Source organism: Abramis brama (assembly GCF_963993115.1).
Source record: "Abramis brama genome assembly, chromosome: 16".
NCBI lineage: Eukaryota > Metazoa > Chordata > Actinopteri > Cypriniformes > Leuciscidae > Abramis > Abramis brama.
This window is the reverse complement of record NC_139978.1, coordinates 5257707-5279177: the sequence shown is the minus strand read 5'-3', so window position 1 is coordinate 5279177 and position 21471 is coordinate 5257707. Positions and strand designations below refer to the sequence as shown.

At 39.0% G+C, this 21471-nt stretch overlaps 1 protein-coding gene across 1 annotated transcript in view; it reads left to right on the top strand.

Annotated features, from left to right (window-relative positions):
- The first annotated feature begins 492 nt into the window (after positions 1-492).
- The window catches only part of tcf7l1b (transcription factor 7 like 1b), an 83356-nt gene continuing 62377 nt past the window's right edge, over positions 493-21471 (top strand). The window contains exons 1-3 of the mRNA XM_084087285.1: positions 493-1315; positions 1422-1494; positions 2844-2971. Coding sequence (XP_083943411.1) covers positions 1130-1315; positions 1422-1494; positions 2844-2971 — 387 coding nt within the window. The 5' untranslated portion in view covers positions 493-1129. The remainder of the gene's footprint in view (positions 1316-1421; positions 1495-2843; positions 2972-21471) is intronic.

Sequence of the window (21471 nt, the reverse complement as noted above, 5' to 3'; positions counted from 1 at the left end):
CACACGATTTTTATTTATTTTTTAAAGATGATGCGCACGGATAAATAATTTATAATAATGCAATATTACATTCAAACAAAGTAATTTTGATTTCATGGTAACTTTGAAAACCTAAGAGCAGGTTTCTCTTTTCGTTCATGATGGAGAAGAAATATAAACTAACTGGCAAATTTGTCAGAAACGCTACTCGATATTAATAACTTGTTTAACTGTTTTAGAAAAACAATCCTGCTGCTATTGAATACGTCCGAATTTATAAGCCGTGGTGAATTGCTGAAGAACAGCGCTCGTGCTCTTGTAATATTGCTTAAATAACACAATCCCAAGCCCTGGTGTCATTGAACTATTTCAAGAATCAAGCCCTGAACAAACTGTTCCTTTAAACCTCTCTGAGTGAGTGAGTGTGTGTGTGTGTGCGTGTGTGTGTGTGTGTGTGCTGAATGGAGTGTCGTTTTTCAGCGCTTAACTCCTCCTCTGCATTCTGCTCGTCCAGCACACACACACACACGCACACTCTCGCGCTGCTGCGTGCTTGCGCATTCCCCATCAGCAGCTCAACGTACAGGGCAACGGAACCTCTTCGCGTCCAAACATAGCGTTTCCAGAGACCGTTGATCAAACATGACGGTGGTAATTCAAAACGTGGAAGAAACGAGCTGATTTGAGGAGGAATCTGTGTTTCACGCGATTAAAACACGTCTTTCTGTGGGATAAGAGACTACGGAGGCGCCGCGACCGTTGCAACTTTTGTTCACGCGCATTTAACTGACGGTTGCGTTTCTTTTTTTTAAAGAAAAAGTGTCTCAACTTTTGGCGCTCGATTCATTCGGTCTATGTGGAATGTAGAATCGGGTGAAAATACTATTTTATTTGTGTGTGTGGTAAGTTTTGTCGGGACGACAAGCAGAAGAGGACACAGCGCTTCACTGGAGTTTGTTGCAGGGATACCGATGAAACTGTCGAGCTTTGTGTGATCGCACGTAATCATGGACAAATTGGATTTAAATTCATGTGTCAAGGATTATTTCTGAAATATCTCGTGTGTTTCTTCCCGCACTGACACGTTCTCGTGCACTTCAGAGTCAACACAAACTCTAGATTTTGTAACCGTTGCAAGACGCTCGTAAACATGCCACAACTTAACGGAGGTGGAGGGGATGAGTTGGGGGCGAACGATGAAATGATCTCATTCAAGGATGAGGGAGAACAAGAGGACAAAATCTCCGAAAACGTTTCTGCCGAAAGAGATCTGGACGATGTCAAGTCCTCTCTAGTGAACGAGTCGGAAAATAACAGCAGTTCATCTGATTCTGAGGTAAGTCAGACACAACCGCATGTTGACAGACACATGGATGTGGTTGTTGCCGACGGAAAAATAACTTTTCTGCTTTGTTTTTCTCCGTTCCTCGTCTGTCCTTCAGCAAACCGAGAGGAGACCTCAGCCAAGACCTGATCATGAAAGTTATGAGAAAGCCCGAGAGTATTTCGCCGAGGGTAAGAGCTCTCTGGTGCTGCTATGGCAGGCCGATTTAACAATTATTCTTTGAAAAGTAGTTTCTGTTTTTGTTATTACTAGTACTTTTAAATTACTTGGAAGTAATCTAACTCTGACTGGTATCTTTTCCAATTTCACACAGTATTTTTTTCCAAATAGTATAGTAACTATTCAGATAGTTTCAGTATTTCTATTACCTATTTTTGTAGTGTGCATATCACTTCCTAATCAGTTTCAAATCTGTTTTTTTGTTTGTAAAAGTGTTATAATTTAGACTAAAGGTAGCCATTTGAAATAAATATTATATAGTACAAGTATAAAAACAACAAACCAGTGAGAGAACGAGTGTTACGCATAGTCAGACTGCAGGTAAATGTGGCCTAAATCTGATTTTTTTTTTGCTCTTATGTGACTGTTTTTGTCATGAAAGTGTGAACCACACAAACCACATGGAATCTGAGCTTCCATATGTGGTATTAAATCAGATACAGGTCGGATTTTGCAATGTGAACAGAGTCTGAACAGTCAAATCTGAATTCAAGCGTCTTTTAAGGCACAATTCTGAGTCACTTAAAAGATTTTACATACCCGACGTTATCAAGACAGTTAGAAAGGTAGTCAGTGGAAGTCAGGGCTCAAAAAGTATTATAGTGACAACTCTATATTCAAGCAAAACATAAATGTTTAAAAATTCTGATCTTTTTCGCAGCCTCGTCTTTGTTTTTAATATTGCCTGTGCATAAATTCGCAGATCACAAACGCAAATAAATAAATAAATCACAAATAATCACAAATAAATAAATGCGTAATCACTTACTTTAATGTCCTCTGTGTTTACTTCCTTTTTATCATTCTTTTGTGTATGCAGATGAGCTCAGGACCATGATCTGTTCACACTGGAATCTGATATTTGCCACATTTAAAACAGCAATGTGAACAGATGTACAAAAAAAAGAAAGAAAAAGAGTAGGGATGGGAATAGAAATTAGATACTAATGCCTATTTTTATGACACTCAGTGTAAACCTGGAATAGGTGCTGTTAGTCATAAATAAGTACTACTGTCTAATGAACAATTGCTTGTAGAAACCATTACAATACATTGTAGTTGGAAGTGAATATCTGAAACACGGGTATACGTAGAATTCAATGGTAAAAATGTGAAGTTTGTCACCAGTAGCAATGCTACTTGTCACTAATGAGTACTAGTGTTTAATTGTTAGTTACAAAAATAAGTACTATTAGTATCAAAAATGGGAATAAATGTTAAAACAGCTTGCCATACTTGTTCTTTACTTAAATGTTTGTCCACACATGGATCCCTAATCATTCCTCTCTCCACTGTGAAGCTTTGAGAAGACAGCAAGATGGAGGATTTTTTAAGAGCCCACATTATCCAGGCTACCCGTTTCTAATGATCCCAGATCTTTCCAGTCCTTACCTGTCCAACGGCGCCCTGTCTCCGAGCGCAAGAACGGTGAGTGCCATTAAACACACTATCTGTCTCTGTGCATCTCTTGAGTTCAAGAGCCAGTGAGAAACGTCATGTGAGAGTTTATAATGGCCCTCGTAATGGACAGAAACCAACATATTTCCTTATTAAGGATCCCTGGTCAACCACTTTTGAATATTGTATGGTTGTCTCCTTCAACCACATCTCCTTCAACCACATGTCTACGGTTTTGACCATTTTCCACAGCCACCTAGTTGAGAGCATAAAAAAATCAGAAATTGAGTTTTAGCCACCAGATCAGCAGTCAATTTAGACTTTATTTTTGTAATTTCATGTTATTTAAGGAATATGCATGTGGAAGTGGATTGCTGAGACTTGATGTCATTTTAGCATTAGTTCAAGTTTGAGGCTGTTGAACTTGTTTAATTGGCTTTAATTGTGTACTTTAGCTGTTTGACTTGCATTTGACAGATTTGCATTCATTTATTTGCAGTCCAAGAGATCATGTTGAGTTATCGCCAGCGTTTACTGGATCAGATTTGCCAAAATCTTGTGTCTAAAGTGTTTCAGCCTCACATTTCGCTGAGGATTCCTCGTGTTTGGCTGTAAAATGGTTGGCTAATTGATCTAATACCCAGTGAATCTAATTTAGTGCTGTCTGCCACTGGGCTGTAATTAAGCATTTTCAGACTGCTTGTTTAGCTTTCTTCAAAATAAGATTAGACTGGCCGAGAGAAGAGATCTGTCACACTGAAACTCTATCTGGGTGTTCGTTCTTCTTGTCCGAGGGCTGCAGAGTTTGCCTATAGATGTGTTTTGAGTTTTGTGTTCACGTCTGGGAAAGGTTGACTGCCCTTTTAGCCCCAGCATTGGGTCTTTTCAACCCAATTTGCAAAGAACTCAGCAGGCATTCATGTATGGCTTTGCTGTGGCGTTATGCATCAGCGCTCTGCAGAAAAAGAGAATGAACGGTTGGTTCTTTGCACAGAAAAAAAGGAGAACGGGAGTGTTTTTTTGGGCTAAACCGTAAGCCATCTCCCCAAATCAACACGTTTTACAGCCATTGTTTATTCCGAAGCTCAAATCCTCCTGCTTTACTCTGAATCGCAATGTGATTTGATTGGACCCGGCCAAGCGTTTGAGCGAAAAGTTTCGATTTTTTTCTTTTTCCCGCTCCTTCCTCCAGACACTCGTGCAAGTTTTACTTGGCCTCTCCGTTTCTTTTCACTTCTCCCTCCTTCCCAATCCCTTCCATTCAATTCCTGAGGCGTTAGTCTTACATTGTGATTCTGAGTGAATGCTGATGGCTTCATTGGGATCTCCATTGGGATCTCCATTGGCCCTCATTAGCCTAATGGCTGCTCCTTACAGACTAGATGCATAGTAGCAGTGGTACCCATGTCTCTTTTGTTCCTCAGCCTATAGTGTGTTGTTGTGGGAAGAGCCTATTTCTTAAATTACCATGCTTCATCCCACCCATAACATCGCCTCGGGCTGTACCTGCAACTCGCAAACTTGTGCAAGATTTCCGCTATGATTCGTACACCATGGCCAAGTATTCGCAGAACCATATTTGACTCAAATGTTGGGGAATTACGTCAATGTCACGAGCACAGAAGCCCTCTGTTACCACTAATATAATGCGCATTAAAGAGCCAGAGGCTAATATGAGTTAACTAGCGAACATTCAGATGATGTCATTCAGGATAAGGATTATAACTTATTTTAATTCGTTTAGCCGATGGGAGATGGTCAAGAGATTTCCCACAGTAAAATGGCACCGTAACCGAATGCATCCTGCGAGACAAATATCTCATCTTTTCCCTCATCGTGTTTTGAAAAAGAGGCATTTAAAACGTATTATTCCTCACAGTATTCGAATCGCTACAAGTTCATAACCTCCAGAACCCGAGCATATTGGTGCTCGTATTTTTATCTGAAAGTTCCTGAAAACAGATCATCCCGGAGGAAGAGATATCTCCGGCTCTCGTGCTTTAAGCCTATCGGATCTATCCCAGTGTGTGGACCAAGTGAAATGGGAGGTCATCGAGGCAGATGGGCTTAGCCTGTCAATCGCCACCTCTAGAGCGAGCTGCGCGTCAGACAATGAGTAGTTGGCATACTTCAGATATTTACACACTAATCTTAAGCTCTCGCTCAGACAGCCTCAGTCACAGCTGTCAAAACCACATAAGGAAGTTTCCAAACAAAGCTGAAGAACTTGAAGGAGCCCGTCAGAATCTGGACGATCTTCTGTGGTTACGCTCCAACTTTTACACGCATGCACAAACGTAGAGTATGTTTGCTAGGAATAAGTCTTTTGCATTGAGAATTTGAGTAATTTGATGTCATCCAGGTGTTCGATAGGTTCAACTGTTTTTAACTTTAGGCTGAATGTTTTGTGTAAAGTGGAGAATTTGGGGAACTGAATATAAAAGAGAATGCTCTTTGTCTGGATGAAAGCCATTCAATTTTCACCATGGGATGAAAGATTGAGTCTGTTTCAAAAGAAAAGGTTTTTTCCCCAATAGCAATTTTTCTTGTCTGAAATATTTTGGTCTCTTGCCTTTTATATGATGCACTACATACATTGTATTTGTAACAGTGCAAATGCAATAAAACTGGTCTCCGGTTCTGTGAGGTTTGTTTACATTTATGTTTATTCACACTTTCCTAACCAAACGACTGTTTGGTCACTACTGTATTGCACACAAATCATGTTACAGGTATCTGAGATTGCACGGCACTCAAAGCAGGCCTTGAATGCCAAAGTGAAGCCTAAAGCAGTCGCAAATAGAGTGAACTTCTAATCATGTCACTTCTAAACTAATATGTACAGTTCTTGTGCTGTTGCTCTGAAACCCCTGAGGGGGAATTGAGAAGCTCCTCTGAATTCACAGACTTCATGCAATATTTATAGTTTTCTTCTGTTGTGTGTAAAAAAGGGAAGAAGTAAAATAAAATAAAAATGCCAAAGGGAATGTGCAGTTTTGAATACCTGTGGTTTTAGCTGAGGAATACAAACAAAACCATTCTTTACATTTTTTTAAACATTCTTCGACGTACAGAAACACTTAACATGCATTGAGGTTGTTGTTGAGTGACAGGTTACATCATATTTATTGTATGATGTGCTTTGCAATAGGAACTGTTGTAATGACAACATAGTCATTTAGATGGATTGGCCAGCTGTAGTCTATTTATAACAAAATATTAAGAATTGAGTACAAATTTCCATATATTGGTTTACATATATTTATTTTAAATGGATTTTTTCACCTCTGTTTTTGAACGCAATAATCTGTCTTATGTAAACATGCCAACACTGCAACTGGACGATTTTTTAAAATTTGTTATTTTTGCTAGTCTGAAATATCAGTCTGAATCTGTTGGTGAAAAGTGGGTGTGTGTTCAGACCCACACTTTAATTCAAATCACTAACCTTGAATGCAATTGTGAATGCTGAAGACCTTCAACACATCAATGAAATAAATTGCTAAAAAGAAAATTGCCACCCCCACCAAAACCTGAACTTTTCTTTAGGTGTTTTGTGGCCTTACAGTCAGATCCTCACAAGATTAGCCAAAGCCATTGAGTTCAGTTCAGACCTCATGCTTGTTTGATTTTTTTTTTTTTTTTTTTTTACATTTCTATTCAGCTAGCAGCGAGGACAACCGTCCAGATAACTTTAAAAAGCGGTGTGTAGAACCGAGTTTGGAGAAAAAGAGCTGAATAGAAGACATTAATAAGTGGAAGATGGAAAGAAACAGAGGTATGAAGTGACAGAAGGGAAAGATGTGGGGAAATGCAGGCGTGTAGATTTCCCATAATTGATTTAGGGGCTGTTCGGAGCTGACATTCCTCAATAATCCGGTGGGACTGTTTTTAAGGATTGAGTGTGTCGGCCAACCAGCTCTGCTCTTCTCAATGCTTGTCACTGAGATGAATGCTCAAGCTTTGCCTGAGGAATCGTCTGCTTGGGGCTTGTGTTGGAAACCGAGAGAACTCGATATATTGAGTATTCAGAGTATATTTACAATGCATTTGTTGGCGAAATAAAATGAAGCCACATTTTGAGTACTTTCATTTGCTGTGGCATTGGAAAGATTTTAAAATCCTTCCTTGTTTTGTGATTTGCAGGCATATAAAACATATTGAAGTTTGGTGCTCACTTGGGCGAAATGAGTTCGAATCCAGCTCGCAACATGTAAAAAAAAAAGTTACATGTTGTCAGAGATAATCTCATAACAGTCGTTGTCCTGTATTACAACCTCTTCCCTTTCACGCCACAGCAATGCCTCTATTCATTTCAATGACAGGTTTTGACATGCAGTGTTGTAAACGTACTGAATGCATTCAATCCTAAATGTTTTTCAAGGGCCTGTGGCGGTTTCTAACATTGTATTTTAATGCACATTTACACGCTGAAATGATTTTCTGGTCAAGTCTTCACTCTCCTGGAAAAGCCATTGAAGCACATGGGTCGTAATCGGTTTTCAGACTCTTTTTTCATTCAATTTCGGTCTCTGCCTCCCAGTGCAAAAGCTTTCAGCACAATCCCGTGTTATTTTAACGCAGTCAGGTTTGGGCCCGAGCGTCTACAGAACAAGGAGCCGAGCGACTCGCCAAACCTTGCAACTGTGGCTTTTGTGTTGCGCCGCCCACACCGGCAAACAAACACACCTCAGTGGAAACGCATTTTAAACTGTTTAGTCTTGTCTTTTGGGGAAGAATAGCACAGGGCAAACTCACACACAAACACACACTTTTGTAATGCCTGAGCATATCATCATAGCTCGTGCCACATGTGTTTTACGGCATTCAAGGTTTCCCCCTGGACATTTTTACACATTCAGGTTTTCTCACTCTTAGCACTTAGAATCTTCGAGACACAGTCGAGTCAATAGTGCTATTGTGTGTGTGTGTATTTTTTAAATATCCTGTCCTTGTGTGAGTAAACTGTTAGTGTGTGTTAGTGGCCCTACCTGTTTGGTTCCAAAAAGGAAAAGTTGTCGTCATTTACGCACCCTCATGTCGCCCATATGATTTTCTTTTTCCCACCAAACAGAAAAAGGAGAACGTTCTCTCTGCTCTTCTCTAAACAATGAACTTGAATGGAGATTTTTTTTTTGCTTTCAACTTTAAAAAAATGACAAAAACACCAACAATAGTCAATTGGCTTGGAATATGGCAGGTGTGTCATATGGACTATTTTATGATACTTTTGATACTGATATAATACTGCTTTTTTTGTCATTTTTGGAGCCTCTGGCCACTTTCACTGTATGGAAAAGAGCAGCGTAAATATTCTTCTAAATGTCTGCTTTTGTATTCCATGAAATAAAGTTCAGACTCGTTTGGACTGACGAAGATTCTGTAACTTCATCAGACTGATCATTATGGTTATACACTGACCGTGTGTGTTTGCTCACCAGTGAGCGAGAGAGAGACAGATCTGTTGATGGCGATCTTAAAGATAGTTGCCAAATGTTCTCTTTGTTGATGCTGCGATCACAACTGTGTGAACAGTCTCGACTGACTTCTACATGTTTTTTTTCAGCCTTAAAAACAAGCAAATGTCATTTGGCAAACATTTGACTTTTGTCTGAAGGTACATGCGTTGGCTTGATGTTCATTTGTGTACTCAGCATTTTTGTTCATGCTTTTCATTTTTCCATCGATAATAAATAAATGGCTGCAGGGAACCAAAATGCAGTGTGTAATATGTCATGCTGTCTTAAGACCCCTAATTTTCACATCATATATATATATATTCTTTTTGGACCCTTTGGAAAATCCTCCAAATTATGCCCTTTTACAAAGTTTGTTTTCATGCCCTGTTTAGTTTCCGTCTCTACGAAGCCCCTCCTTCTGAAAAGCATAGTGTGATCTGATTGGTCGGCTAGTCCTTTATTTTGCACATATCTTGGGTGGGAATTATTTAAAAGAGGAATATTGTGACTCTTTAAAACTCAAGACTGCTCAAGTTTCAGGGAGTTCAGAAACAGTGACACTGATGTAGAGAATAACTCCCGCTGGAGGGACTTTGCAACTTTTCAGAGCTTTTTCATGCTCAAAACAACAACATTACACACTAAAGAAAGATGAACATGGAAAATAGCATAATGGGTCCTCTTTAAGATGGTCACAAGCCGTGGTTTTGAAAATGGTTGCTGGTTTTTAGCCGGTAATTAGTTGGCAAGTAAATTAAAATTTTTGGTTGAACCATGCTTTGGTTTCACGAATAACGAGGCCCAATGAACAGGTTGCCTGTCCTTCACAGCCTCATTTTCGACCATCTACTAAGTACAAAACAGTGGTGGTGAACTTTTTCTCGTTGACCTCTCGCATTTGCCTCACATTATGTTAGATGGTTAGGGAGTCGGGATGTTGAAGCATCTAGTCCAAACATAAGCTCTCTATAAACCCATCAACCATTCAACTCGTGTCCTAGAAAAACGATGAGTGCATTGCGCAAGCTCTATACTCTTTGAATTGTGTGAAACCCTGCCAGCCTTGGCCTTCCCTCCTCCTTGCTTTCTCTTAGGAGAACGGGAGTTGGCGTCAACCCCTTCTGCCACCCATAGCTTGCCCATCATCCCTCCCTCTGTTCAGTCCCTGCCATTACATATTCTGTTTATAGCCTTCACTGGCTTTTCAAGCGCTAGGCCCTTCAGGAGAGATTCGATCCCCCGTGAGGACTGGCGAACACACACACACACTCACTCACACACACTCACTACGTTCAGTGACATCAATGAAAGGCCTTTGAAGCTGCTTGGGATGAGCGTGTGTGTATAAATGTATTTTTTCATCAATTTATTAATCTGAGGCAGGCGCTTCGGAGTCGGCCAGGTTCAGACAGAAGGCGCCCACTTTAATTCCGCACTGGGATGTTTTTGACAAGACAAGTTGTTTATCCGATCTTTAAAGTTTCTCTCGGACTCTCAGCGGACGGTGGTGCTGATTCCCACTAATATGAGGGAATAGTGTTGAGATACAGTAGCTTGAGTTTGATTCTTCGCCTGAAACCAGCAGTTCGTAAACAAGTTTGTTAACAAAATCTGTAGCATTCCTACCTGGGGTTGATATTTGTCATGTTAGGTGTCCGGATGATGAAAAGCAGTATGTTGAATCTTAAGGAGTGGTATTTACCATTGTTCTGTGAATTTTTGCAGGTGAAATCCAGTTATATCAACAGGAATCCACAATGGGGGTATTTTGTGTGAATATGCAAGATTTCCCCATTCATATTTTAAATCAGGTTCAAGTTGGTCATGTGTATTCGCTGTGTTGATCAACAGAAAACAGCTTAGTCTGAATTTTGAGCTGACTTTTTTCACCCCAGAATTGAGATATAAACTTGCAATCGGGAGTTATAAAGTCAGAATTGTGAGTTATAAACTCGCAATTCTTGTTATCTCAAAATTGTGAGGTATGCACATGAAATTGGGAGTTAAAGTCAGAATTGTGAGCCGAGTTGTGAGTTTAAATCTCGCAATTTGGACTTTATAATTTAGAAATGCGCAATTGGGAGTTTATATCTCGTGATTCTGAGAAAAAAGCAAGATTTAAAAAATCATAGTTCTCTCTTAATTGTTTTTCAATCACGGTGAAAACAAGCTGTCATATCTCTGTGATCTGTGCTTCATACACTAGCCGTGTTTCCATTACCCTTCAAATTGCGCAAATTGAAATTGCGAATTGAAAATACGGCCAATAGAAACACGTCAAATTCGCAAAAACTCCCATTTATCGCAAAAAAGTTTTTCCGCTCGCATGAGGTGGTTTTTCAGGCAATTCAAAAAAGCAATATTTCGCAAAACTGCAATGGAAACAGTTTTTGCACATTTACAGGTCACCTGACGTAGATGACGCGGTGTGTTTGGACAGAATACGAGACAGAGCTCTTTATTAAATTCATAAAAGACAAAAGAATTACAGGAATAATGGATTCTAAACCTCAAATAAATGCCACAATCAAGACCTCGAAGCAGAAATGAGCGAGAAACACCTCATATGAGCCGCTCTCAGTATAAGGGTCTTTCCTTAATATTAATGCTTGGATAACACACATACGTCTCCTTATATTAATAATAATGGCCAGTGCTGTGGCTGAGATATACGTAAACCTCCCAACATCCATCGCCATGATTTTTGTAATGACTGGCGAGAGGAAAAAATGAAGTTTTAGTCGCATAACATCGGTTAATGGAAACGGCGTCATGTCGCAATAGTTTTTTGTCGACATTTAGAAAAAAATCACAAAATATTTAAGCAAATCTGTAATGGAAACGCGCCTCCTGATACGCTATAGACAGTGGTCCTTTTTTTGTCTGTGAAATTTCACCAGAATTCAGCTGATGTGACTGCAGATTAACTCAGTGTTAGTTTTGCTCAGTTTAGGGGAGCTGGCTAAAATCAACATTAGCTCAGCAAATACGCCCACTAACCGCTATGATCTAACATTAAAAATGAGGGCTAAAAACAGGACGAGCGCAGGAGGACGCAGGGACTTGAGAGACTTCATTACTGCGGGAGTTGATTTGTTAGTTCAGTGTCTATATTTGTTAGCTGGTGGTGTAGTGGGTGTTTTCAAACAGTTTACTCCTTGCTCTCGAAGACCTGGCGTCGTCTCACCGATGGAATATTCCAGATGTGTTTCGGCTAACGGTCTGTGGAGACTTCTGTGTGAGAGTCATGCTTTTACTGAGTGCGATTTCAATAGTGACAAAAAATACTGTGGAAATCAATGAGTTTTGGGTGAACTAACCCTCTAAAATCTTTGTTTGCAACAAATAAAAAATGGAATCTTAAATGTTTATTTATTTGTTTGTTTTTTATTGAAAAGTTATTTATGAATTGTTACATTTAACTGCATTTTCTAATTACTGAAAAGTGCTTTTTTACTTTGCATTATTTCTTGTTTTTATTTTAAGTGGCTCCATCTTCTATTAAAAATGAGACTCTAAGCAGTGTTATTTTAGTATTATTTATTTATTTATTTATTATTATATTGTGTATAAATATTTTGAATTACCTTTTATTTTCATTGTAATTTTTATTAGTTTTTTTAAATTTCCATTTAGCTTTAATTTTTATAATTTAGTAATTTTTCAGTAGTTTTTCATCCAATATTTACATCTTTTTTCAGCTTTATTTCAATGAAATGCTTTCTTTTTTGAATGGTGTTTGTTGACTATAACAACACTGGCTGTGAGGGACCCAAACACATGTTCAGTCATGTCTTACACCCTCATGAGCATTTGCCATAGAGAACTCATATACCTAAGCACCAGCTCTACACAATGTGGAAAATGCTTGGGAAAACAATGCAATGCACTTCAGCAAGATATCGCAGCTGCTCGCAGGTCAAAAATAAAGCTGACCATGATGAAATATAGGCCTGTTTTTCTGTGCATGTCAAACTAATACTGTCTTGTCACGTGCCCTTTAAGTATACAAATATGCATGCATGCACTTATCATATGTCCCACTAATACCCACTCGCCCCTCGAGGGCTTGTGGTATCAGTGTTACGCCTGGGTCAGATTACACTATTTTTTTTTGTGTGTTACGATAGTCACTGTGTCAGATTACGTGATTTTGACTCCTAAAATCTTGTCGTGTCGTGGACAAGAAACATGTCAGACTATACGTTGCTTCCCGACCAGTCATCGCGTGCCGTCTCTCACACACACACACGCACTCACTCACTCACACATATGCACACACTCACTCAAACTCGCTCGCTCACACTCTCTCACGCACACACACTCACTCTCACTCACACACACACATTCACTCAAACTTGCTCGCTCACACTCACACGCACACTCACTCTCACTCACACACGCGCACGCTCACTCTCACACACACACACGCACACATTTACTCAAACTCGCTCCCACTCTCGCACGCACACGCACACACACACACACACACACACACACACACACGCACTCACTCACTCACACACACATACACACTCACTCTCGTTCACACAAACACACTCACACACACACACACACACACACACATTCACTCAAACTTGCTCGCTCACACTCTCACGCACACTCACTCTCACACACATGCGCACACTCACTCTCGCTCACACAAACACACTCACTCAAACTCGCTCAAACTCGCTCACTCACACTCTCACACACACACATTTACTCAAACTCGCTCCCACTCACACACACACTTTTCGCACACACTCACACAAACTCTCTCGTTCACATTCTCACACACACATGCACACTCACTCTCACTCACTCACACACACATACACACTCACTCTCGCTCACACAAACACACTCACACACACACACACACAATCATTCACTCTTCCGGTCATGTAGGACCGGGAAAAAAATGTAACATTCTAGTCTTTTTATCATGAAGCATCGCAGACGCTAGTTGGTTGTCGTCCACTATGACACACTATACGAGATGAAGCGATGGAATCTTGCGTCCCGACACGCGTTATCGTTTACAAATCCCCACGACACCCTCCGTCAAACGGATCGTGCCAGAATCGGCCTAAAATCGTGTAATCTGAACCAGGCATAGACCAGGCTAAAGCCCCGCACCGGCGGGCCAAGGTTATAACCCCCCGTGTCCTGGCGGGTGTGGGGGTCATCCGTCTCTCTCCAGCGTGATAAGGGCTCTTCGGCTGATTGATAGCAGGGCTTCGCACCCCCGCGAACACACCGGGGCCCCTCCGGATCATGTGTGGCCCCTCACGTGGAGACCAGGGTTTTATTTCACATTAAGAGCCATCAGTGCTCTTAAAACCAGAACACTAAGTGCTGGAGTGTACGCTAATAAAATCTGATTGTGCAGAAAGAGAGCGAGGGAAGGGGTGGGGGTGGAGGTGGAGAGGTGGGGGGGGGGGCAACTCCCAACCAGACCTTCATCAGTCTGGTATTCCTAGCAGATGGTTTCAGTTAAAGCTTAGCGGAGAGAGTTGCAGAGACGAGCTGACATGCTGCACAGTTGGTGGGTGGAAGGAGGGAACAGTGATAGTGGAGATAAGGAAATGAGTAAAACGCTGAAGGAGAGAAAAAGTGGACTGAAGGAATATTAAGCGTAGTTATTTCACATTAAGTTATTACGACAAAGTTGTTTGCAAATGAAAATTTCTAAATGAAGTAAATGTATTATTGTGAAAATGATTTTATATCAGTCTGTATCGCTTTTTAGCAGGGATTGAACTGATCTATGGAATTAAATGTGTACCTTGAAATGCACTGTAAGTCTCTTTGGATAAAAGCGTCTGCCTAATGCGTAAATGTGAATGTAAAACGTAATTGCTCAAATTTCGTAATGATAATATGCTACATAATTTAATTTCAACTACACTACCCACAATCCTGAAGTATCCAAACACCTTGCCTTCCACCAATCAGAGAAGTTGCTGTTCCCTTAGAAATGAGAACTGTGCCAAAACAGCTCAGCAGTGAAATACCCGCTCCCATGATGCATTGCGAATGATGTTTCCAACAACTACTACTCAGGCTTTTAAATGTTCTTGAAGTCTTTTATGCTCACCAAAACTGTTTTCAGTAAAACAGATATATTGTGAAGTATTACAATTTCAAACAAATAGACGTTTTATTTTTATATTTTTAAAATATAGTTTATTCCTGTGATCAAAGCTGAATTTTCAGCATCATTACTCCAGGCTTCAGTGTCACATGATCCTTCAGAATTCATTCTAATATGATGATTTAATGCTCAAGAAATATTTCTCACTATTATCGATGTTGAAAACCGCTGTGCTGCTTCATATATTTGTGGGGTTTTTTTTTTTCTTCTTCCAGAATTCTTCGAAAATTCAAAAGAACAGCATTTATCAAAACCTTTAAACAGTAGTGTAAATTTATATTTGACAATTTTGCAATAAACCTTAAATATACTGCATTTTATACTTCATGCCATCGTTATTCATTCCATTATAAACAATGTTAACAATACATCTATATTTTTTAAATGCTTTTTTGTTTGTTTCAAAATAAGGTTTTTAGAGTTGCTAATGGCATAGACCGATTTAATGAACACTCTCAGAAAAAAGGTACAAAAGCTGTCACTTGTCCCTTCAAAAGGGTTCTCATATGTACCATTTAGGTACCAATATGTACACTTTTGGTACTAATATGCACTCTTTAGGTACAAAGGTGTACCTTTTGAAAAGGTATTGGAGCATGGAGCAACCATTTAAGAAAATAATGCATAAATACATTATTTGAATGCATATTCAGCACACAGTATGCTCAACAGCACTGTGTTTAAAGTGTGTTTCTGGCCTAACAAGCCCCAGACCTCTACTTTCACTACTATCAGAGCAGGCTGTCATATGAAAACACGGCCTCTTGGACACAGTCATGTCCAGATGAGGATCTCTGATCACTATCATGTTTGTTTTAAGGCCCTTTCTCGGCCCACAGGTCAGACGCGGGCCATGAAAACACCCGAGTGCCGTGACACTGATATTCTGCCGAAAAAGACAGCTGAAGCACAGCAGTGCCGGCATGCTGACGATAAGACGACACCTCCAACGTTACGCGTAGAAGAAAGAATGAAGCTATTCTTTCCCTCTGGGTTTATTTGTTTTGTCTTGCTCTCGGTATCGTCACAAGATATGCCTCTGTGCTCACGAATATCCTCCTGAATATCCGGTTCTGTTTTTCCTGCTTCATCCCCGACTCCTTCCCCTCCTCTCCGTGCAACTCCAGATGCAAACGATTAGTGAAGTTTAACAAGGCGGCTCCAGCCAAGACACTTCGCAACAACAACAGTCCCAAACAGTCGACGGGCTTTACAGCGTTTTCTGTGCAGCGTTACAGAAGTTTCAGATCGTTCTAGTCACCGTTTCCATCGGATGCGTGAGATCACGGGGATGTGGTTGTGGATCCTGCGTCACATGGGATGACATCACGGGACTCTTGATTTGGTCAAGATTAAGTGTGACTGGGGTGGAATTAGGGCTGCACAATTAATCGAATTTGTAATCGCGATTATAATTACGGATGCCACAATTATATAATCGTTCAAGGCGCAATTACAAAAGGAAAGTCCACTTACGTTATTCTCTGTGCTTAAGATGTTACAATGATATAATAATAATGTTAGAATGAACATTATAACACCATGCATATTTGTATAATTTGGTCTGGTTTCTTTAAATAACTAAAAAAATTAATATTTGACATTTGAGGCTATAGAAAAGCAATAAAAGTTTTTCAGGAAGATTTATTTTGATATAACAATATGGGATGCAGTCGCTTCAAACAGTGGTATAAAGCTCTTCAAAACAACATTCAATGTAAAATGTGATACAGAGAACTACACTAACCTTTTCCACTGGTGGCACTTTCGCTACTAACTTTTTTAATTACTGGCGCAAAACATGATTTGGTCGCACAAATTATTTACAGGGTTCCCGCGGGGTCTTAAAAAGTCTTAAAAAGTCTAAAATTCTGAACTTCAGATTTAAGGCCTTAAAAAGTCTTAAAAACGGACAGATTTTCATCCGCGGTCTTAAATTTCATTTATTCAGGTCTTAAAAAGGGTTTACCCTCGTTTATTTCCAGAAACGCTGGCCGCAGAAAGTTATTACAAAGTAGCAAAAAAGTATCGAGTCGTAGCCTACAAAGTGGAGCTCTAGTGCTGGGGTCTCCAACACGTTGCTCATGGCCTGATTGGAGGTCGCTCGCCAAGAGGCCGTTCACATATCGCGTCTTTTGCACGCTCAAGTTCGTTCAAATGTAGGCGCGCGGTAAGCGTGCTCATAATAGAAGCGACACGCTCGTTTTTTCCAGGCGCTGTCTGAAAGCTCAGTCAACAGGAAGGATGGGGGTGCACCCAAACACTACGGGTGGTGTTCTCTTCTCCTTAAATAAATCTTGTGGCAGAGCTACAGCAAGCGTTTCTCGGTGGTGGGAAATCCATTAGCCACTACAACTTTTTTGTCATTGTGGAGACGCAGGGCATGGTTGCATAGCAACGACAGACGCCACGGGAAAATCGGACCTAATTTTACTATTAATAATAAAAGATAAGCTAAAGTGCATTGTAAATGTCAGTAATTTATCTTTTTGGACTCATTCTTTTTATAAAAAAAATTTAAAGTCTGAAATATGTGAGGTTTATCTTTTTATAAAACCTTTTTTGTCAAACCTTTATTTTAACTTGTACATGTTAGTATATAACATGCAAGACACAAATATTAATTTTTAATGGAAATTTATTTGTTATTTGCTGGTTTTCGACATAAAACATGGTGAATTGATTTCATTGTGTAGTATTTGTACTTTTTGAACAGGATTCTGTGATAACCGTGATCATTTTTGTCACTATAATCATGAAATTAAATGTTCATGCCATTTCATCTCTAGTCATGATCAACTATGATCAACTAAAATCAACTAATTATGTGTTTTTACAGTATAATATGCAAAGTACAATTTTCTATAAATTTTTTTTTGATTCTGTTCTTTTCTCTGACACGCGTTGTTGGGTGTGGAAGGTGTGATTTATCTGTAAATTAAATTAATGCTTTTTCAATTACTGAATTCATTGAAATAAAATTTATTCTTTGATTTGAATATTTATTTGGTAATGCGTCGTGTAGGTCTTAAATTTCAATCTTTATGGTCTTAAAATGTCTTAAAAAGGTCTTAAATTTGACTTACTGAAACCTGCAAGAACCCTGTATTTATAGTAAGCCGCTCTGGATAATAATGAACAATAATGAAACTGTATTGCATACAGATGTGCTTTTTATTTTAAACTACATGCCTTCTTGCAGGGGCGTAGCCATCATTTCAAAAGTGAGGGGGACAGAATGCCAAGCGTTATACCAGTTTTTTTGTTTGTTTGTTTTTGCAGAACTTTGTTGACAGGTTTTTGCTTAATTGGCTTAATATGCTATTTATGTTTAAAGAAAGAAAGATGTTCTGTACTTTATAGTGCACATAGCCTAGTATTGTATGTTGTACTATATTGTTTACACATTTCAAATTGTTTTTTTGTGTAGGCTATGTCAAACTTCAAGCTTTTAAAACGACTTCAAACTTTCTGGTTAGGCTTTTTCAAGACAACTTATAGTTTGTCTGCAGAATTTTTTATCTAACAATTGTAAAGTGTTACTGAATTATATGGTAAACATCATGTAGGCTACACGTTACAACGCTGCATGATTCAAGCAGATATAGTGGCTGTTAATACATGAAAATCCAAATTCAGCATTAACAATCACCATCTTTATTCTAATTTGAAGGGCTTTGATTACATATCTGTGAAAATAAAAGACATTACGAATAAAAAAAGACTGAAAATAAGCGCACGTTTGTGAAGCAAACTTGATGTGTTGAATGCTCAAAGCACGTTATAAAACGTATTCTTAAAATACACATTTCTGTTTTAATAAATGCTCATAGTAAATCATAGCATATTGCCTAAAACATAAGGTAGGTACAAAAATAATCAGTGATACATTTGCGACCCATTAAAAATTAGGGTCGCAATGGCATTTCAAAAGGTCGCAGTGTAGTTCCCTGTGATAATCGTAATTAATAACCGCAATTACAATTTGAAGGGAATAATCGACAGTTATGTTTTTTGTCATAATCGTGCAGCGCTAGGTGAAATGCATCCATTAACTAACTCCCCTAGACAACATCACGATCAAACTGCCAGGAAATCCAGACTTTGTTGCTTTTACGTTTGGTTCGATTGCTTGGTCTGAATCAGAGTTCGATTACTCTCCCCTGTTTTAACCTTATTGTAAGTAAACATCGATGTAGAAGGCAGCAAAATGCGTAGCGTTGCTCACAGAACCAGGGTTACTATAGTTAAAGTCCCCCTGAGGTGAAAATTACAGCTTTTAATGTTGTTTATATGTCTATGTGGTGTTTTTAATGTGCTTTAAGACAAACCATGTGTAAATGCATAAGTCTATCACACACATCTTGTCAATACTCCAAGGCCCTGTTCACACCTGGCATTAAGATCGGATCACAAGTAGACGAGAGAAACACCTGGTGTTTTAATCCGTCTCTTCTGTCCACTTTCAAACACTTCTGTCCTGATTTCTTCGAGGGGAGGGTCTATGGGTGAGGACATGTTTGGGTTTTTCAGATCTAACGATCTAATGGATGAAATAAGCTCACGATATTTACATATGAACACGATCGGAGACAACGGAGAAACACACGGAGAGCTTCAGCTTCAGTTTCTGCTCTTCAAACCAAACTCAGGCAACAAAGTTTAAATCCCGTCTGTCTATCCATCTATCTGAATCAAACTGAGTCAATTCAAAATGAATCAAACTGAAAGAGTCAAACTGAGGACTTTTTTGCAAACTGGTTTGACCTATTAGATCAAAAGAGCGAATTATTTCCATTTCTACACAGCTGATAGAAAACACGCAGTATGATTGCTGAAATATTGTCCGGGATAATGATTATGGTCGGTATATCATAATCTCCTTTGAAAGTAATATTTTTGTAATAATTTACTGGGACACAGTGGTATTTCACTTGGGTTCGTGTCCTGGTTAAAAGGATTGGCGGCCATCTTGGTAGGCAAACGAATACGGTTCTCATCTACTTGAATGACAAAAGTGCACGTCAAGATTGTTTTAATACCATATTTGAAATCATATTCAAATCCGAGAACAATGGAATCATACATTAAGTGTATTTAGATCAAATCATGCTTAACAAACTCATACAAATTTGAGTTCGTCTTTTAAATTTGGGTTTAGCGTGTGTGTTCAGGCCCTGGGATTCCCCACACACACACACACACACACACACACACACACACACACACACACACACACACACACACACACATGTGACACTCCATTGTTCATTTCTAAGATGGATTTAGCCTGTTTTTGTGTTTCTAAGATCATTTTAGCAAAGCAGGAGTGAGTGTGTTGGTGTGTTGTCCACACAGCACTTGGGAATGTATGCGTTACGTTGGGCTGTAAAGAGGAAAGGACAGTGTCTGAGTGTGTGTGTGTGTGTGTGTGTGTGTGTGTGTGTGTGTGTTGGCAAGTGCAGCACTGGTAGTGAATGGGCTCTTTGAGTGTTTTAGACTGGCATGTGTGACAGGACAAAGAAACCAGAGCAGCAGCTCAGAGTCTTACAGCTCAGGCCTACACACACACACACACACACACACACCTTACTCTCGTTTAAACTTTACTGCTTGTACTGCGTCTTTAGTTTGTGTGTGTGTGCATGATGAGAAAATAGTTACTTTCACTCACTTAGTTATATAGCCTCAATCTTGGATGTAATATCATACAAACATGAAGTCCGGGTGAATAATTATAATTATATACGCCATTGAGCATTTTTAGGAGTCATTCAATGTGTTTTGAATGTGTCATTCAATTGTTTACTTAAATACTCATTACTGGTCTTATTGATCGAGCATGATTCGTCATGTGTTTAATTCCAAAGAAGAAATGAAACAACTTTACAGCATCTCTGAAATGACTTTTTTTTGTATAATATCTAAATTTTTCCCTATTTTCCCATTTTCATCCGCTTCAGTCCAGCCATCTGTCAACATTTATAGCATGCAACTTTTCACATTTTAGATTGAATCAAGACCTGATGGATATAATCAAATACCTTCCTGAACTCACATAACATCCTGCTTCACTCCAAAATCATCTGAAAATAATAAATATAGACTGAAAATAGCCAGTTTCATGTTGATTCATGCTTATTTTTTGTGAATATCTTAATACTTTTTTTTTCTTTCTGGAATCTTTGAACAGCATTTATTTTAAACAGACTTTTGTCACATTATACAGTCACTTTTGATCAAATTAATTCCTCCTGGTCGAATAAAAGTATCAATTTCTTTTAAAAATCCTTATCTATCCCAAGCTTTTGAACAGGTTTGTGATATAATCGTGACTTATCTGCCAGTTAGCCGATAAATCAGCCAATATTTGGCGACTTTCTGTTTTGAAATATTTAAGTAAATTGAACAAATCTGGTTTAAAAGTAATGTTTTAGTTTCAGTAATTTTGTGTGTATGTGTTAAAATGTATCAAACGAGTCCATAGTGGCTGTTTTCAAGATGTTTTAGGAACACGACACCGTTTTCAACTAAAAACGTAAAGCAACGCCACATCTGGACAGAGTTTGTCAGACAGTAAATTAGGCTACAGATTTTATAGCAGAATTGTTCTCTAGTCTAGTGTTCAGATATACGTAGCCAGCGCACGCCGAGTGTGTTTCCCTGCTTTATGTTCTTAACGTTCAGTTTTGCATTTCTGTGATGGATCCGTTTTCCTGGATCTGTTGTTATTTACATAAAAAGCTTTAATTGTTTAACTAACAAAGTTAACTCAGCTAACTTCTCAGAACCATTATAACAAACACATTGTATTTCCCTTTGGCCAACTTTCATTTATGAAACTTAAAATATAACTTTCACAAAAATTAGCAAAAAATAAACAATGCATGTCCGCCATGAAGTAAACATTT